General features: G+C 54.3%; 2 protein-coding genes and 1 non-coding gene across 10 annotated transcripts in view; all 3 read left to right on the forward strand.

Annotated features, from left to right (window-relative positions):
- PLEKHM1 (pleckstrin homology and RUN domain containing M1) overlaps positions 1 to 2410 on the forward strand; it is a 57800-nt gene extending 55390 nt beyond the window's left edge. For all 4 annotated transcript variants that reach the window (XM_006062241.3, XM_006062242.3, XM_044938870.1 and 1 more), the window contains one exon: positions 204 to 2410. In XM_006062241.3, the coding sequence (XP_006062303.2) occupies positions 204 to 315 (112 nt within the window). In that variant the 3' untranslated portion in view covers positions 316 to 2410. The remainder of the gene's footprint in view (positions 1 to 203) is intronic.
- Positions 2411 to 3676: 1266 nt separating this feature from the next.
- ARHGAP27 (Rho GTPase activating protein 27) overlaps positions 3677 to 18568 on the forward strand; it is a 36217-nt gene continuing 21325 nt past the window's right edge. The window contains exons 1-3 of one of the 5 annotated variants that reach the window (XM_025279927.2): positions 3677 to 4104; positions 5046 to 5178; positions 6450 to 7124. In XM_025279927.2, coding sequence (XP_025135712.2) covers positions 6468 to 7124 — 657 coding nt within the window. In that variant the 5' untranslated portion in view covers positions 3677 to 4104; positions 5046 to 5178; positions 6450 to 6467. Of the gene's footprint in view, positions 4105 to 4143; positions 4283 to 5045; positions 5179 to 6449; positions 7125 to 12130; positions 12350 to 18568 lie in introns of those variants that run through there. The other 4 variants (XM_025279925.2, XM_025279926.2, XM_044938871.1 and 1 more) reach the window with 4 other exon arrangements.
- LOC112584057 lies at positions 11215 to 11321 on the forward strand. Its single transcript, XR_003108413.1, has one exon. It is a non-coding gene; the product is annotated as a U6 spliceosomal RNA (small nuclear RNA).

The raw sequence follows: 18568 nt of genomic DNA on the forward strand, positions 1-18568 counted from the left end.
GTCTCAGTAGTATTTATAAGAAGGGAAATACAATAGAGGGCATCAGTGTGCATCGTGGGGCTTAGAGATCAGCACTGCGGCAAGAACCTTTTGTCCCAGGATGGAGAGGCAGTGCCTTGGGTGGCCGGCTCTGGTCAGGAGCACCGACCAGCCTCGAGCCCCGGAGGCTCGAGGTCCCAGCAGCACTTGCGGCTTTCTCCCAGGTGCGGCGAATGCAAGACCGTCTTCCACCAGACCTGCCAGGCCGTGGTCAAGAAGGGCTGCCCCCGCTGTGCCCGCCGGCGCAAATACCAGGAGCAGAGCAATCTCACCTAATCCCACCTCTTGTCCCAACCCGGGACCCTGGGGTCAGCCATCCCAGCCGGGTTGGCCACCAGCCTGGCCACACTCTCAAGGTGTCACAGAGCCAGGAAGACTCTCAGATGAGACCAGAGGACTGGCCTACTAGAGGGAGCCCCAGGAGCCCCTGATGACACCTCTTATCCCCCACCTATCTGCTCCAGGAGGCACGGACACCAGCAGGTGCCCCCTGTCTGTTGGTGTGGGAGGAGGGGGCCTTTGCACTAATCAGCCCAGCACCCCTCACTGACACCCCATCCCCATGAGGGCTGCTCAGCACTGTGGAAACAAGACTTGGGGAACATTTTCAATTCCACATTCCTGATTAAAAGGTCTAGTTTTTTTAAGGTGGGTTTTTTCCCCTTCATATTTTGACAGAAAATATTTTTTTATTCTTGACCCTCCACAAGTCACCCAAGAAATCCAGGCATTCTCACCCTGAGCAAATGTGTAGAAACCGCTCAGGCCCAGCCTGGAGGTGGGTGGTGGCTGGGTGGACAGGCCCCCGGGACAGAGCCCAGCAGCTGGCAGGCGCCTTTCCTTCGCCCTCACCGGGCGCTTGCTGCTTACAGCTCCTGTACAACGTGCCAAACTGCGTGGGCCAGGCGGGCTCAGTCCTGAGGGCCACGCTCTCTCCCCTCCTCGGCCCCGTCTGCTCCCTGGTCCCCCTCCACCTGAAAAGCCCTTCAATTTCTCTGTGTCAAAACCCACCCCCCACCCCTGCTGCGGCTCTCCTATAGCCCGGGATCTTGGTCCTGGAGGAGGAGGCCATGACTCGGAACCAGCACTGTCTGCACTTTGAGCCTTCCTTGGTCCAGGGAAGGGTCGTCATCTGGCCCACCCCTCAGCCCTCTGCCCTCCTCACCCCTACCCCCGACTGGCAGCCAGATGGGCAGGGGGCTGCTGCAGACGCATTTCAGGAACACACCCCCGCCTGCCGGACCTGCCGGGACCGAGGTAGGCTGGATCCACACTGCCCCCCACCATCCTTCCACGAAGAGTGCCAGCCCTGCTGCAGAGATGCGCAAGGACACGCAGGAGAAGCCACCTGTGGAAGGATGGTCAGCCAGTTTATGAAGCCATGAGTTCACAAAGTTTTGTTGGACTAGCCCAGGAGGGCCGCTGCCAAGAGATTGGAACATTTCATTGGAGCACGACTGCCTTTGGAGGGGATCTTCAGGTGGAGCCTGAAATTGTTTTCAAAGCGATATTTAGACCCTGGGGCTTTGGGGCGCATGATTTCTCTGTTGCCTCCCCCCCACTTCTCCTGGACCCAGCAGGCCCCTCTCAGCCCTGGGACCCCCCTGACCATCTTATCTGTGCTCAGCTGAGATAGGAGGCCTCAGGTAGATACCCACCTTCACTGTCAAGAGACGAACCCACTTCCACCTTTCCCTTGGGGTGATTCGGCTGCTGAGTCACCTGCCCAGCCCTGTGGAGCTGGATAAATTGTGCAATAGAGTGGAGGAGGTGGTGGGCAGGTCAGGGAAGGGGCTGTCACACAGCTTCTTTGTCCCCATCACAGAAGATAGTGCACACCTGTGCTCAGCGTACCAACGCCTCCTAAACCAGAAAGTGGATCCTTAGCCCCACCCCACCCCCAGCCAGCATTAATGCTCCACCAGAAACACAGCCTGATCAGAGCCAGAATTGGTGGTCCTGGGGTGGGCAGCACTGCCTGAGCCCAGCCCAGTGAGTGTATTCTGTATCCCAGAAGATCCCTAGGTGGCAGCGGGAGTGAGGCCCTGGAGAAGCCCACTTTGGTTCAGCGGGGCCTGGCATACCACACTCCACACCTTCTCCGAGACCAGTAGCATTAAAGCTGACCGCCTCCCTCCCCACCACCAAAAAGCTGCTGATGCTTTCAGATGAGTTGATTCACCCTCCTCACCTCCAGTGGAAAGCTGGTATGAACCTCAGTAGTGCCCACACTATTTTTAAAATTTTGTTTTATGCAATAAACTGTTTCTAGTGCAGGGCCCTGGCCCTGAGAAGTGCTTTGCCATGTACAGAAGGAACTGCGGCCATGTGACTTTTGAGTGATTTTGCAGTAAAGACCTGCTGTTTCTAATCTGTGGTCTGGTTTCTGAATCTGAAAGCTTCCACTGGCTGGGGGAGACCACAGGCCCTCAGATACTGTCTGATAGCCTCCACTGTTCTCAGTCAGTCCCTGGGCACAGGGGAGGGCTGGAGTGGGGTGGTTATAGGTAAACATTGCAAGCAGGGGGTTTGTGTGCCAGGAGTGAGCATGGAGAATAGTAGAAGTAATTCTTCAGTCTGTCCCCCACCCTTGCCTCTCCTCCGAGTCAGCCCTTCCCCACCACCCCCCCTACCCCCCCCGCCATGGGGTAGGATTTCAGGGCCTTTGGGAAGGTTTATTCACATACACTCATGTAACTGAAGCTAATGCCTGGAATCCCACTGTGATGCTTCTTTCCTGTTCCTTAAATGTCAAAGCACAGACCCCTGACACTGGAACATGTGAAACCATTTCCCACTGGTCATCCAAGGTGAGAAAGAGGCTCAGGAAGGAAAGGCTTGTGAGCAGGGCCAGATTCAGGGCTCATGGTTTTAGGGCTCCAGCTGGTCTTGGCTGCCAGCTTTCCTCTGAAGTTCCAGCAGAAGTCTGGGGGGCGGGGAGGGCCTGCAGGAGGAAGCCCACTGCTGCTCTTGTAAAGACAGAAGAAGGAAACAGGCTAATTCCCAGGGAAATCAGGGTGCAGGAACTTGGGACTGAAAGGTTCATGTCTGCAGTTTCCTGTCCTGGAAGCAGCCTTTCGGCCTTTGAGGGAGCACCCTCTGCCCATCGCATGAGCCCCACTTCCCTTGAGGGCAGGAGGTGGTGGGCTTGGAGGAGCCTTGAGGGACCTGGTGTGAAGAGGCGGGACCCAGAAGAGTACACAGCCAATGTGCTGCCTTTGGACTCAGTCGTCCATCCTTAGCAAGGTGTTTCTGAGAATACTTGTTTCTCCCTTCCCCCTCCTGCCTAAAGGAGGATAGCAGATGGGAGGTTTGGAGACCCCAATTCAACCCCAAAGAGGAGGGCTCATCTCATAATAAAATTAGTGATAATAATAATTCATCAGATGTGTGTTCTTACAATGTGATGATAACAATACATTAGCCTGACCTGCTGCAGTCCATGAGGTCACAGAGAGTCACAACTTAGTGACTGAACAACAACAATCCTATGAAGTAGGTGTTACTGTCCCCAGTTTACAGGAAAGCAAACTGAGATGCAGAGATAAGGTGAGCATCTGGAGTTCAACCCCAGGAGGTTGCTCTGAGCTTTGACGGATTGGCTGGGGGTCGGGGAGGGGGGGGGCTCCTCCCCGACAAGGATCCAGGCCAGGAGGTAGGGGAAAGGGGATGGAGTAGAGCAGCGGTGGAGGGAAATCTGGCCCGCCTTCCTCCCCGCTCAACCCACCGTCCTGGCTCTGCTGCCTTCCTCCAGGAGACAGCCAGGTGTGGCCCAGGATCCCCGGGAGGTGCAGGGGAAGGGGGTGGCGTCTGCCCTCCTCGGGCGCTGGCCCGTCCCAGAGAGGACAGGAAGCCAGGACACCGGGGATTGTCTCTCGCAGCCGCAGCCCCAGCCCCGGGAGGAAGTTCTGCCGGGTGCTCTCCGCCGGTGCCTCCCTCGCTATATTGTTGAACAGGAAACAGGGCAGAGCGGGAGCTGGGCGGTGGAGGAGGGAGCACCGGACGCCGAGCCCCCCGCGCGCCTGCCAGGACAAGTGGAGGCGAGGCCAGCGAGCGGACACCGAGGTGCCAGGGCCGGGCCTGATGGGCGGGAGTGCTGATCTGGGGTGGGGAGGGGGACTGCAGGTGGCGGGGTCCTCACCCGGCAGCACCAAGCACCCTTCGCGCAAGGCGCAGGAGCCGGAGCTGAGCGGTCTTGGGAGGAGCGCGGCTCGGGACGGATCTTGCCGTTGCTCAGAAGGAGGTGGGAGGCGAAGGGCTGCTCGCCGTCCTGGGGCAGGAGGGGCCCAGGTCCAGGTCCCCTGCGCCGACCCAGGCGTGGGCGCTGCTGTGACTCTTGTCTGTCTCCCAAGCCGTGGACGCAGGGCACCTCCTGGTGAAGGGTCGGTCTTCGCGCTCCAGGGACCCTCCCCGCTCCCCTGATCCCTCTCTTCGCTCCCCCCAGGATCGGGGAAGGAGACGAGAACCGGGTCCCCTCCCCACCCAACCAGTGACCCCGCGCTCCGGGGAGCGTCTCTGCAGTGGGAACCCCACTCCAAGTTTTTCCAGGCCTGACCGAGCTGAGTTCGAAAAGGGCCTGGGGAGGACGAGGATGGGACCGGAGCGGCAGTGCCTGCAATCCGGATGGTTCAGGATGCAAATAGCCTTGCTAGGACTGGGGACGCTCGGGCTAGATGGCAAGCCGGGTGGAGCAGTCCCGAAGCATCGCGTCCGCGGGACGCAGAGCCTCTTGGAAGCCGTATCCCGCGTGTGGGGGTGGGGCGCGGCAGGGGCCGGACCCTACCCTCCCTTGGCTCCACTCGTGAACCTTCCGTGCCCCTTCGGCCGCAGCCCTCCCTGCCCTTGCCCCTCCCTCAGGCCTTTTTCTGCTCGGGTCGCGCCTCCAAGGCCCCACCGGCCTAGGCGGATTTCTTCAGGCTCCGCCCCGCCCCTCCCAGACACCGCCGCTTCGGGAATTGAAGGCGGTGCTTCCAAGCGTCACTCACCTTCTTTGCTCTCCTTACCAGCTCCAGCTCCCTGAAGTCTCTCCTGCCAAGCCGTCTGAAGCCCCGCCCAAGGAGATGGCAGGGCCCTAACCTGCATCCATCCTCCGGCTCCACCCAGCCCGCCCATGGGCTCCGCGAGGCCCGCCCTGCCGACGTAAGTGAGAGGCAGGGGGTCCGGGGGAAGGCGGAGAGAAGGGTGTCCTTAAGCTTGGTTGGCTTAGCTGCAGTCAGCTCAAGGACCCCGCGTCCAGGGCCCAGTGTGCTCAGTGGCTCGTTTTACACTCCTTCCCCGTCGAGGAAAGTTTGAGAAAGTAGAGAAGGAGCGCTAGGCGCCCCGCGGCCAGACCCTGTGCCTTGGGTCGCTCAGACTCAACTAGAGGCCGAGCTTCCACCTGCACCTGCTTGGTCCCAGGTCACCATCGTGGGGCAGTCGATGTGGCCAATGTAAAGGTTTGGAGGGACCAGCCTCACAGACGGACTTCCAGTTGAGCTGTGACGCCGCTCCCCCGACACACCAGGGTCCAGGCTGAGCCTGCGAGAGGGAGAGTGGGTTGTGATGTTCACTCCGGGATAACTTTGGGGGTCCCTTGGGTACACCGCACGGATAGTCACTATCAAAGAGTGGATTCTCTAGGGACCACTCTCGTGGGGCAATATAGAGACCGCAGGGCAGAGGGCAGGCCGCAAGGGCCAAGCCTCTCTCTGGACGTGGAGGTGGGAGCCGCAGCGCAGGGGGAGGTGCTGGTCGGTCTGGGCGGGCGGGGCTCCGGGGTCACGTCTGTGGCTAAGCCGCTGGGGAAGGAAAGAGAAACCAAGAGAACCGGTTTCCCCGGCCTTGGCAGTCGCGGCCCCTTATGCCAAGGCCCTTGGACTAAGCAGGGCAGGGACACTCCCAGAGTACAGAGAAGCGGGGGCCGCTCCCAGAACCTGCGCCCCAACTCTGTCCCCCTCGGGCCTGGGGCTCACGCGCCTTGGTGGGTGGCTGGGGCGATAGGAGCTGCCAAGGACGCGATTCCCTGAGGGCTCCTGGAAGTATCCGGACAGGGCGGAATGGAGGTATGGGCTATTTACAAATGCGGAAACTGAGGCCCAATTTTTATACACACGTGATGTCCCCCCCAACCAGCCTTAAAGCTTCCTTGGCTTTAAAGCCGGACCGGTGTTAACCACCATCTCCCCACCGAGGGATAGAATTTTATACTCCAGGCCGCAGAATGAAATGGCTGTCTTAATTCCATCGCTGCGTGTAAGAATTAAAACCGTAGAGATTATTTCGTCCAAGCCCCGCGTTTTCGAGATAGGTAAACCGAGGCCCGAACGTACACGATTGAAGCTTCGGGACTCGAAGTCTTCGGGCTCCCCTGTGCAGAGCGCGGCCCTCTCGGCGGTCCTGACCTCCGCGCCCCTCCTCCTCGTCGCCCACAGGGACACGCGGCGGCCGCGATGTCGGCGGACGTCGAGGGGGACGTCTACGTGCTGGTGGAGCATCCCTTTGAGTACACGGGCAAGGACGGGCGCCGCGTCGCCATCCAGCCCAACGAGCGCTACCGACTGCTGCGCCGCAGCACGGAGCACTGGTGGCACGTGCGGAGCGAGCCGGGCGGCCGCCCCTTCTACCTGCCGGCGCAGTACGTGCGCGAGCTGCCGGCCCTCGGCCACCCCGCGCCCGCCCCGCCGCCGCCCGAGCCCCTCCAGGGCCCCGCAGTTCCCGAACCGCTCGCCTATGACTACCGCTTCGTGAGCGCGTCGGCGCCCTCCGGACCCGACGGCGCCCCCGCCGAGCCCCGGGGCCGCGCGGGCTCCCTGTGCGGCCGAGCTCGACCGGGCGCGGCCACCCAGCGTCGAAGCCTGGCGCCTGGCTCGCCCGCCTGCCTGTACACGCGGCCCGCGGCGCCCGTGCGGCCCGCGCAGTCCTTGGACGACCTGGCCCGCACCGCCGCGCTCCCTGCCGGCCTCCTCGGGAGCGGAGGAGGCTTCAAGGCCTGCAGCGTGGCCGGCTCATGGGTGTGCCCGCGGCCCCTGGCGCGCAGCGACTCCGAGAACGTCTACGAGGCCATCCAGGACGTGCGCGACCCGCCGACGGAGCAGCGGCCGGAGCAGGTACGCTACAGGGAGCCGGGAGCAGGGAGACCGGGGCGGGGGTTACTCCCACCCTCCAAGAGCCCGGACACTGGGAGACCCCCTGAGCCTTAAGTCCCGGCTCGACGGAGCAGCTGTGTCTGCCGGCTTTGGACCAACTCTCTCACGCCGAGCCTAACTTGCTCAACCACAAAACCAGAGGGGAACAGGCTCACTCAAGATTTCTTATCTGCAGCTCCCAAATGCCAAAGCTCCCTGGAGCTCAAAGGGCTTCTGTAACTCAGTTAATGGTAGAATTTAACTTGAGCCCATGTGCTGCCGTGGGCAGCCTTAATAGTGTGAATATTCAAGTTTTGCTGTAGAAGAGCAAGTAAACCCGATCATAAGGTGCCGCCCAAGCCTTGCTGGGAGCGTTATGTCCCCTGTAGTAGGTGCGGGCCCGTTACCTTTCTAAAATCCAAAACACATCTGGAATGAAATAAGGGATGGTGGCGGAGTGCCGCCGCCGGCTCTACCTGCCTCGCGTTTCTCACATGAGCTTGGGCTTCGGAGGAGATAATGGATGTGAAAGTCAGGGGTCTGCTTTCCTTTTTTGGCTGGTTCCAACATTTTAGTTCCTCTTTTTTTTTTTTTTTTTTTTAATTTCGATGGGTTTGTTTCAGAAATAAGTCCAGTTATAGTGAGGATGTTCTTTTTGCCTCAGAATCTGGTTATGTAAATTTGGGGATTTCTGAAATAATATTTAAATATTATTTTTAAAATAGGGGCACGTTTTTAAAACTCTTACAACCTCAAAATCCTTTGCTGGCCCGGACTTCTTCAAGTTTAGGGACTTTTCCGGGCAAGATGGGGGGGGGGGGGGCGGTGCACAGGCCCCCTTCTGACATCTGCCGCAGCTGTGTAATTATGGGCAATCCACTTCCTCACTCAGAGTCTCAGTTTGCGTTTAGACCAAGAGGCTAGGGGACGGTGGAGAGAATACTCCTGAAACTTGTGAGTCTCTGATTTCCTTTTTTGGACCCAATATGATTATAATAAATATTGATGCCTGCCACCTGCGGAGAATGAGTCTGGGATGCCCAGAGGAAGGACGCACCGTCCCCATCTGCAAGGCCCCGGGTCTTCCCTCCTCCTGGTCTTATGATGCAGTGTTCAGGATTTGAGGCTACACAGACTCGAATTTGACTCTGCTGGATCACCTGCCAGCTGCTAAACGAGTCACTTCACTCCCCCCGCCACGATGCCCTCTTGTGTACACGCAGAACAATATCAAAGGATTCGAGTTGTTGAGAGTCTTAAAAGAGGTGAAGCGTGGAAGTGCTTGACACGTAGTAGGCGGTCTGCGAAGACTGGCTGAGGTCCCACTGGGTATCTTTTCCTCCGGGCCGGCTCCACCTTTGCTACAGTTTTTGCAAGGGGCAGCCCGCCCTCTGGTGGCCAGAATGGGGAACAACGTGCGGCTGCAAGGAAAGAGATCAAGGACCCTGAGGGGAGGAGCTGAGGAGGTGGAGGGTGATGGAGCCAAACCCTTGCGCCAAACGCCTCTGCCAGCCCACCATCTATCTATTCTATCTTCTCTGGAATATATGGCTGCACGCCTGCTCTCCTTGCCCCCCGGCGCCGCTCCGTTTCTTCGGCAGGCTCTCGCGCCTCTCCACACTCTCTGTCCTTGTGATGGTGGGAATATCTATTTGGCTCTTGGAGGTGCACTCCTCCCTTCTGGAGGTGGGGCACTGGCCTTGCTCTCTGAATCCCAGCTCCTGGCATCGAGCCTGGGCCAGAGCCTTACGGAATGTGCTGAGGAGGGACAAGGAGAGGCAGCTCCCTTAACCATAAACCCGGGACCTGTAAGGTCCCAAAGGTGCCACATCTTCTCGCACCTCACCTCTGCCCACGCACCTCAGCACCTCGAGTGTAGCTCTATCACAGACGGCCTGTGCCCCACACTGAAGATCTGTCCCCTCCTGCCAGTCTCCCAACCCAGACAGTGAGCCCCCCAGAGCTGGAGCTGTGCCTCGGCCGCCTTTAGAGCCAAAGGCTCACCTGGTGCTTGGCAGGTGTTCCATCAGTTCACTTAGTGAATGGAGGGGAAAGCTGGGAACTTTCTCCTCCAAGGAGATTACAGGCAGGCTCACGTTTCAGGAAACTCCTTCTCTAAGTGCTGCTGTGAACACACAGCAGGGTGGGACTTCCTTCCCAGGAAGGAACCAACTCCCCTCCTCTGGAGTTTGTCCTGGATGGAGTGTCAAGGGAGGCCGACAGCTGACACTCAAATAAAACATGGCCACGGGGAGCGTGGTCTTATTCCCATTACACCGGGGAGGAAACAGGACCAGAGATGCTAAGTGATTTGTTCAGGTCACACAGTGAATTAGGGCCAGAGCTGAGACTGAGCAGAGCATCTCGGTGGAAGCCCAGGTCTCCGGCAGACACCTCAGTTCCTCCCTGTACAAGCCCTACCCGCTACCCTGATCATCTATATGTCCACCTACTCCTAACACACCACTGCAGCTGGAGGTGCCGGAGGCTCGAGGCGGAGACACTGGCTGCTGGGATGATTTTTCTTTGAGCTCAGGAGGCACTGGGATCTGAGCGGGAGGTCTTCTCCCACTGTGGTCCTGGGCTCTGCTGTGATGCCCCTTGGGCAGACTTGTCCAAGACCTCACAGGTGGGGCTCAGGGATGAGAGTGTGGGGTCGGGAGTGGATGGTGTCTTGCTGAGCAGGGACTCATGGGCTCTAGGCAGGAATTTGGACTTTATTCTGCAGCCATTGGAAGGCTCTCAGCAGAGAGGAGAAGGGGATTGAGGGAAGACCCCTGCGGATGGGCCTTGAGGAATGACGAGGACCTTTGCGGTCTCCCAGGCATGCAGTGGTGGCGGGAGATTTGGGAGGTAGGCTGGGTGGGACCTGGTGGCCAATGGGCTGCGAGGGTGAGTGCTATCAGGAGGAGCTCCCGTCTCCCAGTGTGCACTCTGGCACTGGCAATGGTGCTGTTTGCGGCCTGGAGAACCGGGGAGGAGGTGGTGGAGGAAGGAGGCGATGCTCACTCTGTCCTTGCCTGGCTCCAGTCCGGGACAGCTAGGACTGCTGCCCAGGAGGAGGCCCTCGGCATGTGATAGTGGAGCGATAGGGGTGGACAAGAGCGCCTGAGACAGTCCTGGGGCCACCGCATTCGAGACAGCCCCGGGGCCACAGCGTTTGGGCAATAGAGGGAGGAGAGAAGAGCGAAAGAGGAAAGAACAGTCAGGGAACAAGAAGGGAAAGCAGCAGAGCACTGGCCCAAAAGCCAAGGAGCGTCCAGAAGAAAAGAGAAAGTGAGATAAAGGTCATTGGGCTTTATTGGAAGTGGCCACCAGAAGGTCAGCGGCTATCTTAACAGGAGCTGGTCCAGGGGTTGCTGAAGGCAGAGAGCAAAGGGTCAGAGGAATGAAGGTTGAGGACACAGGTGCAGAGTATAGACAATTCTCAGAAGCTAGGCAGAGAGGGGAGACGCTATGTGGCCAGGTGTGGGTGTAAATCTTGGGTGGAGGCTCCCCAGAATCTCCTGAGAGGGGCAGGAAAACAGGGAGGCAGAGGATGGCGAGGAGGTAGTTGAAGAGATTCCACCCCAGGAGAAAGGAGTGAGGAGCAGAGGCTGGGAGCAAGGGGAGAGGAGAGGGGGAGGAGGAGGAGGGGGAAGGGAGGGGAGGAGAAGGGGGAGGGGAGGGAGGAGGAAGGGGAGGAGAAAGGGAGGAAGCAGAGAAGAGAGAGAGGGAGGGGAGGAGGGGGAGGAGGAGGGGGAGGAGAGGAGGGAGAGGCATGTGTGGCTGGAGGTGACGTGGGGTCATCAGAGCAGGTGGGGACAGTGTCCAGTGAGTGGACCATCGGACAAGGGGAGAGGGTGGTGAGGAGGGCAGGATGATCGGCAGAGGCAGGGACTGGTGCCCCGAGAAGCGAGAAGCCTCTGCCACATGGGGCATTTCACCAGTCACCCAGCTAGGCTAGCATGTAGTAAGCGCGTGCTGTGTGTTGGCCACTGGGAGAAACAGCCTGGGAAGACGCGACAGCCCATCTCAAAGGGGCTAACAGTTCCATGAGCTCTCACTCATCCTGTGAGCGCTCACCCTCCCAGTGCTCACTTTGGCAGCGCATAAATTCAAACTGGAACAATACAGAGGAGATTAGCATGGCCCCTGAGCAAAGATGACACGGAAGTTCGTGAAGTGTTCCATATTTAAAAAAAAACAACTCATATTCCCAGTGGCTCGGAAGGCAGGCCTGGGCACACCCCACATTTGCCCAGAGTACAGACAGAGGTTCAAAGGGGTTTAGTGACTGACCAAAGGTCACACAGCCAGGAGGAGGCAGCGTTAAGACCAGATGCACTCCTCCAGGCCCCAAACCCCACTCTGACTCCCAGGCTGAGTCTCGGCCAGGCGGCTTTCAAGCTTGGCCGCCCCATTCCCCTCAGCAAGGACAGTACAAGCCCAAGGCAAACAGGTATTCACCTTTCAGAGTGCCCGGTATGTGCCCAGCCGTGTCATGGGCACCGGGGCAGGGAGGAGGCAGGAATTTTCTGTGCCTGATGGTGAGGTGGGAGAATGAGATGTCCCAGGAGAGGGTAGAAGGCCTCAGTGATAAGGGACCCGCCTGCCAATGCAGGAGACACTCAATCCCTGGTCCAGGAAGATTCCCTGGAGAAGGCAATGGCAACCTGTTCCAGTGTTCTTGCCTGGGAAATCCCATGGACAGAGGAGCCTGGCGGGCTACAGTCCATGGGGTCGGACACAATCGGTAACTGAACAATAATAACAGGAGAGAGGTAGAAGCACCCCTTCCGAGCAGGGAGAGAGGGAGGAGGGGGAGGAAAGTGGTCCACCGGTCCTCCCGGCCCCCCCCCCCACACACATGCTGCCAGGAGGCAGTCTGGGAACCCAGGAAGGGGCCTCTGTGACTCCTCCCCAGAGACTGCAGGGCCCACCCCTGGGCCAGGGGCCGTTCTGCCCCGAGGATTTCAGGGCGTGGTCACCACTGCGCCCTAGAACAACTCAGAGGTGGGAAGGGCCAGGCCGGCCACCTGGACTGGAGCCCGCCCCTGCCGCCGGGCATTAGCCACTGGGAGGAAGGGGTCACAGCCCCGGCCTCCGCAGTGTCTTAGGCAAACAGCCCAGGAGGCGCCGCACCTAGGCAGCTTCCAGACAGCTAGGAGCAACTTCCAGACGGCTAGGAGCCCCAGGACTCTCCTTTCTCCTCCTCAGCCAGACCGGTGAGTGACCAGGAAATGTGCCCTGGAGTCAGGACCCTGGGGGAGGAGGGACGAGCCACGGCGGTTTTCCCACACCCTTCTGCGTCCCCTCCCGATCATTCTGTGAGCCCACCCCAGAAGAGAACCCACCTGGTGACCCCTGCTGCCACGTGCCCTGCCCTCCTCTCTGGATCCCGGCCCCGCACTCCGTGGGACAGACTCCAAGGGCAGCCCCAGGAAGCTGTGACCGAGATGAGGGAACTGGCCTTGGGCAGACCCAGCTGGATCCCCCTTTGGGACCAGCTGGAGGGAGGGGGGCTTCTGAAAAGGAAGGGGTGGTCAGAACAGAGGAGCAGAGGCCAAGTGGAGGGACTCATGGGTCTGCTTGTCCACCCTCCCTTCTAACAGCTCTCCCCACTGCCCAGTTAGGATAGCTGTCCTAGAGTGGCCCAGCTGGTTTCTTTACACCTGGCCTGAACTCACCCTCCCCGTGACTCACCTGCAGCCCCAAGCTAACCCGAGAGCCCCACTGCCCAGCCTATGACCTGGTTTGTGAAAGAGTAGGTCCTAGGGACCAGCCCCCCGCCATGCTTACCCACATTGCTGGCCACTGAGACCCCTCCCTGCCCACTGTTCCCAAGGTGGAAAGGCACAGCCTCCAGCCCTGCAGGCTATTGTCACTGGGTGGTCCCCCCACCCCCAGCCCGGGTCTCACCTGGCTCCCTTCAGCCCCCAGGCCTCCTGAGACAATCTCCTGGCAAGCCCACCTGCCTCCCCACTTCCTCCCTGAGCTCTGCAGCTTGCTTCACCCTATTTCTATTTGCTCTGTTCTTCCTGGAGCTGTTGATCCAATAGTGGGAGAGGATTGGCAGTTGGTACCAAATGCCAGCCCTGATGGCTGGTCACTGTCACGTCCTCGGCACAGGAAAGCCCATGATCATGACTGGGAGTACCCGATGATCAGAACACAGTCACTGTTCCACAGCAGAGTGTTGGGGCGATTTGGAGCTGGATCTGGGTGGGGCTTCCCTGATGGCTCAGATGGTAAAGAATCTGCCTGCAATGCGGGATACCTGGGTTCGATCCCTGGGTTGGGAGGATCCCCTGGAGAAGGGAAAGGCTACCCACTCCAGTATTCTGGCCTGGAGAATGCCATAGTCCATGGGGTCACAAAGAGTCGGACACGACTGAGCAACTTTCACTTTCCCTTCACATTCTGCCTGGAGAATCCCATGGACAGAGGACTCTGGAGGGCTACAGTCCATGGGATTGCAGAGTCAGACACGACTGAAGCGAGTGAGCACGCACATTCCCCCTATAAAGATAATTTGTGTGTGTGTGTTTAGTTGCTCAGTCATGTCCAACTCTTTCTGACCCATGGACTATAGCCCACCAGGCTCCTCTGTCCGTGGAGTTTCTCTAGGCAAGAATACTAGGGTGGGTTGCCATACCCGCCTCCAGGGGATCTTCCCCACCCAGGGATAGAACCCAGGACTCCCGCATTGTAGGCGGATTCTTTACCATCTGAGCCACCAGGAAAGCCCATAAAGATAGTTCGCTGCTGCTGCTGCTAAGTCGCTTCAGTCATGTCTGACTCTGTGCGACCCCATAGACGGCAGCCCACCAGGCTCCCCCATCCCTGGGATTCTCCAGGCAAGAATACTGGAGTGGGTTGCCATTTCCTTCTCCAATGCATGAAAGTGAAAAGTGAAAGTGAAGTTGCTCAGTCATGTCCGACTCTTAGCGACCCCGTGGACTGCAGCCTACCAGGCTCCTCCATCCATGGGATTTTCCAGGCAAGAGTACTGGAGAGGGATGAAAGATAGTTTAACCCCATTACAAATATTTGGCTAATGGGGGGGATTTCAATCTAATGATTCAGGGTTTTGGTTTCTCTCCATCCATTCTGCTTTCCTAGGCTTACATGTTGGGGAGTTTTACAGACATAGGGTTGTCCCAGCATACTCTGACATTTATGATGCACTTTTTCGCTTCCACATCTCTTGATTCAGTAAAAAGCAGGTAATGCTACCAGGCACTGGAGACGATGAAAAATCAGAGATGGTGCCTGCCTGAAGGTAGCTTCCATTCCAGAAGGAGTGACTGACGAGTAAATGACAGTTACAGTATTCTGTGGTGAATTCCAATGCAGGGTTCTATGGGGGACACGTCCAAGAAGCACCCCTGCCTCCATCCCACATCTCTCAGGCGAGAGGGAGATCTACAATGCTGTCCAAGGAGGTGATCTCAGAGGTGAATTCTAACGGCATCTGCAATTCAGCCTCCTGAGAAACCTTCTGGACCTGGTGCTCTGTCCGTGGCAGATTTTATTTATTAATTTTGCTCATCAATGGTAATTAGTCTTTTTAGGTTTTCCACTGGTTCGCTAGTTGATTTTGGCCATGTTATTTTTTATTTTATTTATTTTTGGCAGTTTTTTATTTTACCGGGGAAGTATTCCTTTTTTCTAGATTTGTAAAAGCTCCAGTTTTGTCATGGATTTCCTTCTGGCCTAGTAAATAATTTTTTTTTTTTTTAAGTTTTCAAAGACAGAGGAAACCTGTACATTTTCTTGCTTTCTTTGGTTGCATCAGATCTTCATTGCGTCCTGTAGGATCTTGGCGGTACACAGACTCTCTAGTTGTGCCTTGCGGGCTTAGTTGCTCACTGCCTGTGGGATCTTCCTGGACCAGGGATCAAACCTGTGTCCCCTCCATTGACAGATGGATTCTTAACCATTGGGCCACCAGAGAAGTCCCTGTATGTTTTCTATACAAATGTTTTTGTATACTTAAAGGATGTAAGGTTCCTTATGTACCAAATCAAGTGTATTGATTATTCAAATACATTTTCTTTATATGCTTCTTTTGTTCTGATTCTGATAGAGGTGTATTAAATCTCCATCTCAAATTCTCTCTATAAAGTACTTCATGTACTTTTGAAAAAAAGATTTATTCATTTATTTTTATTTTTGGTTGTACTGGATCTTCATTGCTGTGCACAGGCTTTCTCTAGCAGTGATGAGTGGAGGCTACTCTTCATTGCGGTCCACCAGCTTCTCACAGTGGGGGCTTCTCTTGTTTGGGGCACATGGGCCATAGAGAGTGGGCTCAGTAGTTATGGGGCACATGAGAGTGGGCTCAGTAGTTATGGCGAGTGGGCTTAGTTGCTCCGCGGCATGTGGAATCTTCCCAGACCAGGGATCAAACACATGTCCCCTGCATTGGGAGATGGATTCTTAACCACTGGACCACCAGGGAAGCCCTTTTCTCGTACTAGTAATAGTTTTTTGCTTTTTCTATTTAACTATAATGCTATTGGGAGCATACAGATTTTGACTGTCCTGTCATCACAGATTGTGCCTTTGTATCAGTATGTCATTCCCTGTTTATCCTGCTTAGTGCCTGTTGCTCAGTAGCTCAGCTGTGTCTGACTCTTTGCGGCCCCATGGACGCAGCACACCAGTCTTGCCAGTCCATCACCATCTCCCAGAGCTTGCTCAAACTCATGCCCACTGAGTCGGTGATGCCATCCAAACATCTCATCCTCTGTCATCCCCTTCTCCTCCTGTCTTCAGTCTTTCCCAGCATCAGGCTCTTTTCTAATGAGTCAGATCTTCGCATCAGCTGGCCAAAGTATTTGAACTTGAGCTTCAGCATCAGTCCTTCCAATGAATATTCAGGATTGATTTCCTTTAGGATTGACTGATTTGATCTTCTTGCAGTCCAAGGGACTCTCAAAAGTCTTCTCTAATACCACAGTTCAAAAGAATCAATTCTTCAACACTCAGCCTTCTTTAAAATAATAATAATAATAATGGTTGAAAATAAAAGGACACAGAGAGATACCAGCAAGTGAAAAGGTTAAAATAAAATGAAATAAAAAGGAAGCATGACCATATTAATAACAGAAAGGTAGAATTTCAGGTTGTATATTTCAGATACTTGCTTGTATCTCTCTGTGTCCTTTTATTTTCAACCATTATCATTTTTTTATTAAAAAAAAAAGCATATTTCTTGTGTGTATCGTATTACTGATTTTTAAACCCAAGCTGTGTCTTAATGGGGTAATTCAGTCTGTTCACATTTCATTTAACAATTGATACACTGTCCTTGATTTTATTACCAGTGGTTTGTGTTACATTTATTGGTTTACCTTGTTACCTTATTCTTTTCCCCTTCAATGAGGTTGCTATTGATTCCCTTTTTTTCTCCTTCTGTTACTCTCTTGTCCTTCTGTACTTTCCTCATCTTTAGTGGCTTCTGCTTTTCCCTCCAGTTCCTAATCCAATGTGTTCTAGAGCATGTGTGTGATGACGATTCTTTTTCTCAGCGACCCATCTGGAACTCACAGAGCCCTGCCAGTCTGTAGACTTGGGTCTGCTTTCCAGCTTAGGGAAATCTGCTTGTTAACATGACTATTGTTTCTTTTCCTTTTTCTGTTGCATGTTGGCTCTCCTGGGTGGATCTCCCAGTTTCTTATCTTTTCCCTCTTTACTTCCATCTCTGTGTGCTTTTGCTCTGAGGTTTGAGATTTTTTTTCTGCTTGATCTCCCAGGCCACACATTTGAATATCAAGAGTAACTATCTTCTCCTCCAATTAATAGTAAAACAATATATTTTAAAGTTCTAAAGCAGTCCCTTTCTTCTTCTTTTGTGCCTTACTTGAATCTCAGAGAGTTTTTTCTTCTTGTTGTTTACATTATAATTATATTTTCCGGCCCTCTATCTTGTGAATAGCCTCAAGGTATGCGTTTTTTCTTTTAAACTAGGTTATATACTTATGTGTTTTTTTTTAATCAAAGCATTAAAAAGTATATAACAATAATTCTCATACATATAATTTTCCTTGCCCTGTTCTTTATCAGCTTAAAAGTTACCATTTGAATCAATTCTTTCTCTATTCTCCCAGAGTTGCTTTCTGCAAACACGGACTAGTATGAATATATTGATTATTTTCTGTCTGTCTTACACAAAGATAGCATGCAGGACATCTTGTTTTTTATTTATTTATTTTTTTGCCTTTTTGATTTAACCATGTGCCTTGGAGCTTGTACATAGAAAGTATCCTTCCTTATAGCTACATGCTTTCCCGTTGTAGGGATGTAGCATAAATCATTTAACCAGTCCACTGTTGATGGATACTTGGATTGTGTCCTATATTTTGCTATTACAAACAACATTATAATAAATAATCTTGTAAACCTGTACAGATAAATCACAGTGAAATCCCAAAAGTCCAATTGCTGGGGCAAGGGGTAAACAGTAGGTATTTTTTAGATGTTGACAAATTGCTGCATTCAGGGCTTATATCAATTTGCTCTCCCACCAACACAAATGAACACACCTTTCTCCCCTCAGCCTTGCCAACTGAGTGTCATCAAAATTTTGTTTTCTGCCAATCTGATCCTAAAATACATTATCTTAAGGTAGCTTCGGTTTGCATTTCTCTTTCCAGTGAGAATGAGCATCTTTTTATGTATCTGAGGACTATTTGTTTCTATTTTTCCGTGAATGGTCTGTTCCTGTCCTTGGCCCATTTATATATTAAGTTATTGGTCTTTTTTTAAAATTGATGTCTAGGTGGTCCTTCTATAAGGAAAATAGCCCTTTGTCTATTACATGAGTTGTAATCTTGTCAAAGTTCATCTTTTGGCTTTGCTAATGAAACTTTTTCGCCACTCAAGTTTTCTTGAAATGCGTTTGTGTAACCAAGTGTATAAACCACTTATCTTATGGCGTTTAGATTTAGAGCCTTTGTTACAAAGCCTTTTTTTTTTTTTAAGTAGAAAATTTTGCTCATATTTTCCTCCCTGAGTATTGTTATGTCTTCACTTTTAACATCTGAATCTTTGATACTTTGGGGGTATGTCTGAGTGGACGAGTAAGTCCACTTTAACTCATCTTTAATTATCTTTTTTTTTTCTGGATGGTCACCCAGTTGTCCCATCCCCCTTTACTACTGACAAGTTCTTCCCGCCATGATTTGTGGTGGTATCTTTAGTGTGTCCTGAGTCCTAGTCATGCTGGCATCTGATAGCAGTGGCCTGTTTGGTAGCTCTGTTTTCTCCACCTCTCTCCAGCCCCATCAGAGGAGTGATGTTGATTATATATCTTTGCTCATCAGGACTGGAGGTGAGATACTAGAACGCCCCACTTTGTGGGGGTCCCTAGAGCAGTAGTGGTCTCTTGCCTCCTTAGCAAGACCAGCCTTAAGCACAGAGGCTACTTGGCCCACCTA

This window comes from Bubalus bubalis, chromosome 3 (genome assembly GCF_019923935.1).
Source record: "Bubalus bubalis isolate 160015118507 breed Murrah chromosome 3, NDDB_SH_1, whole genome shotgun sequence".
Classification (NCBI taxonomy): Eukaryota; Metazoa; Chordata; class Mammalia; order Artiodactyla; family Bovidae; genus Bubalus; species Bubalus bubalis.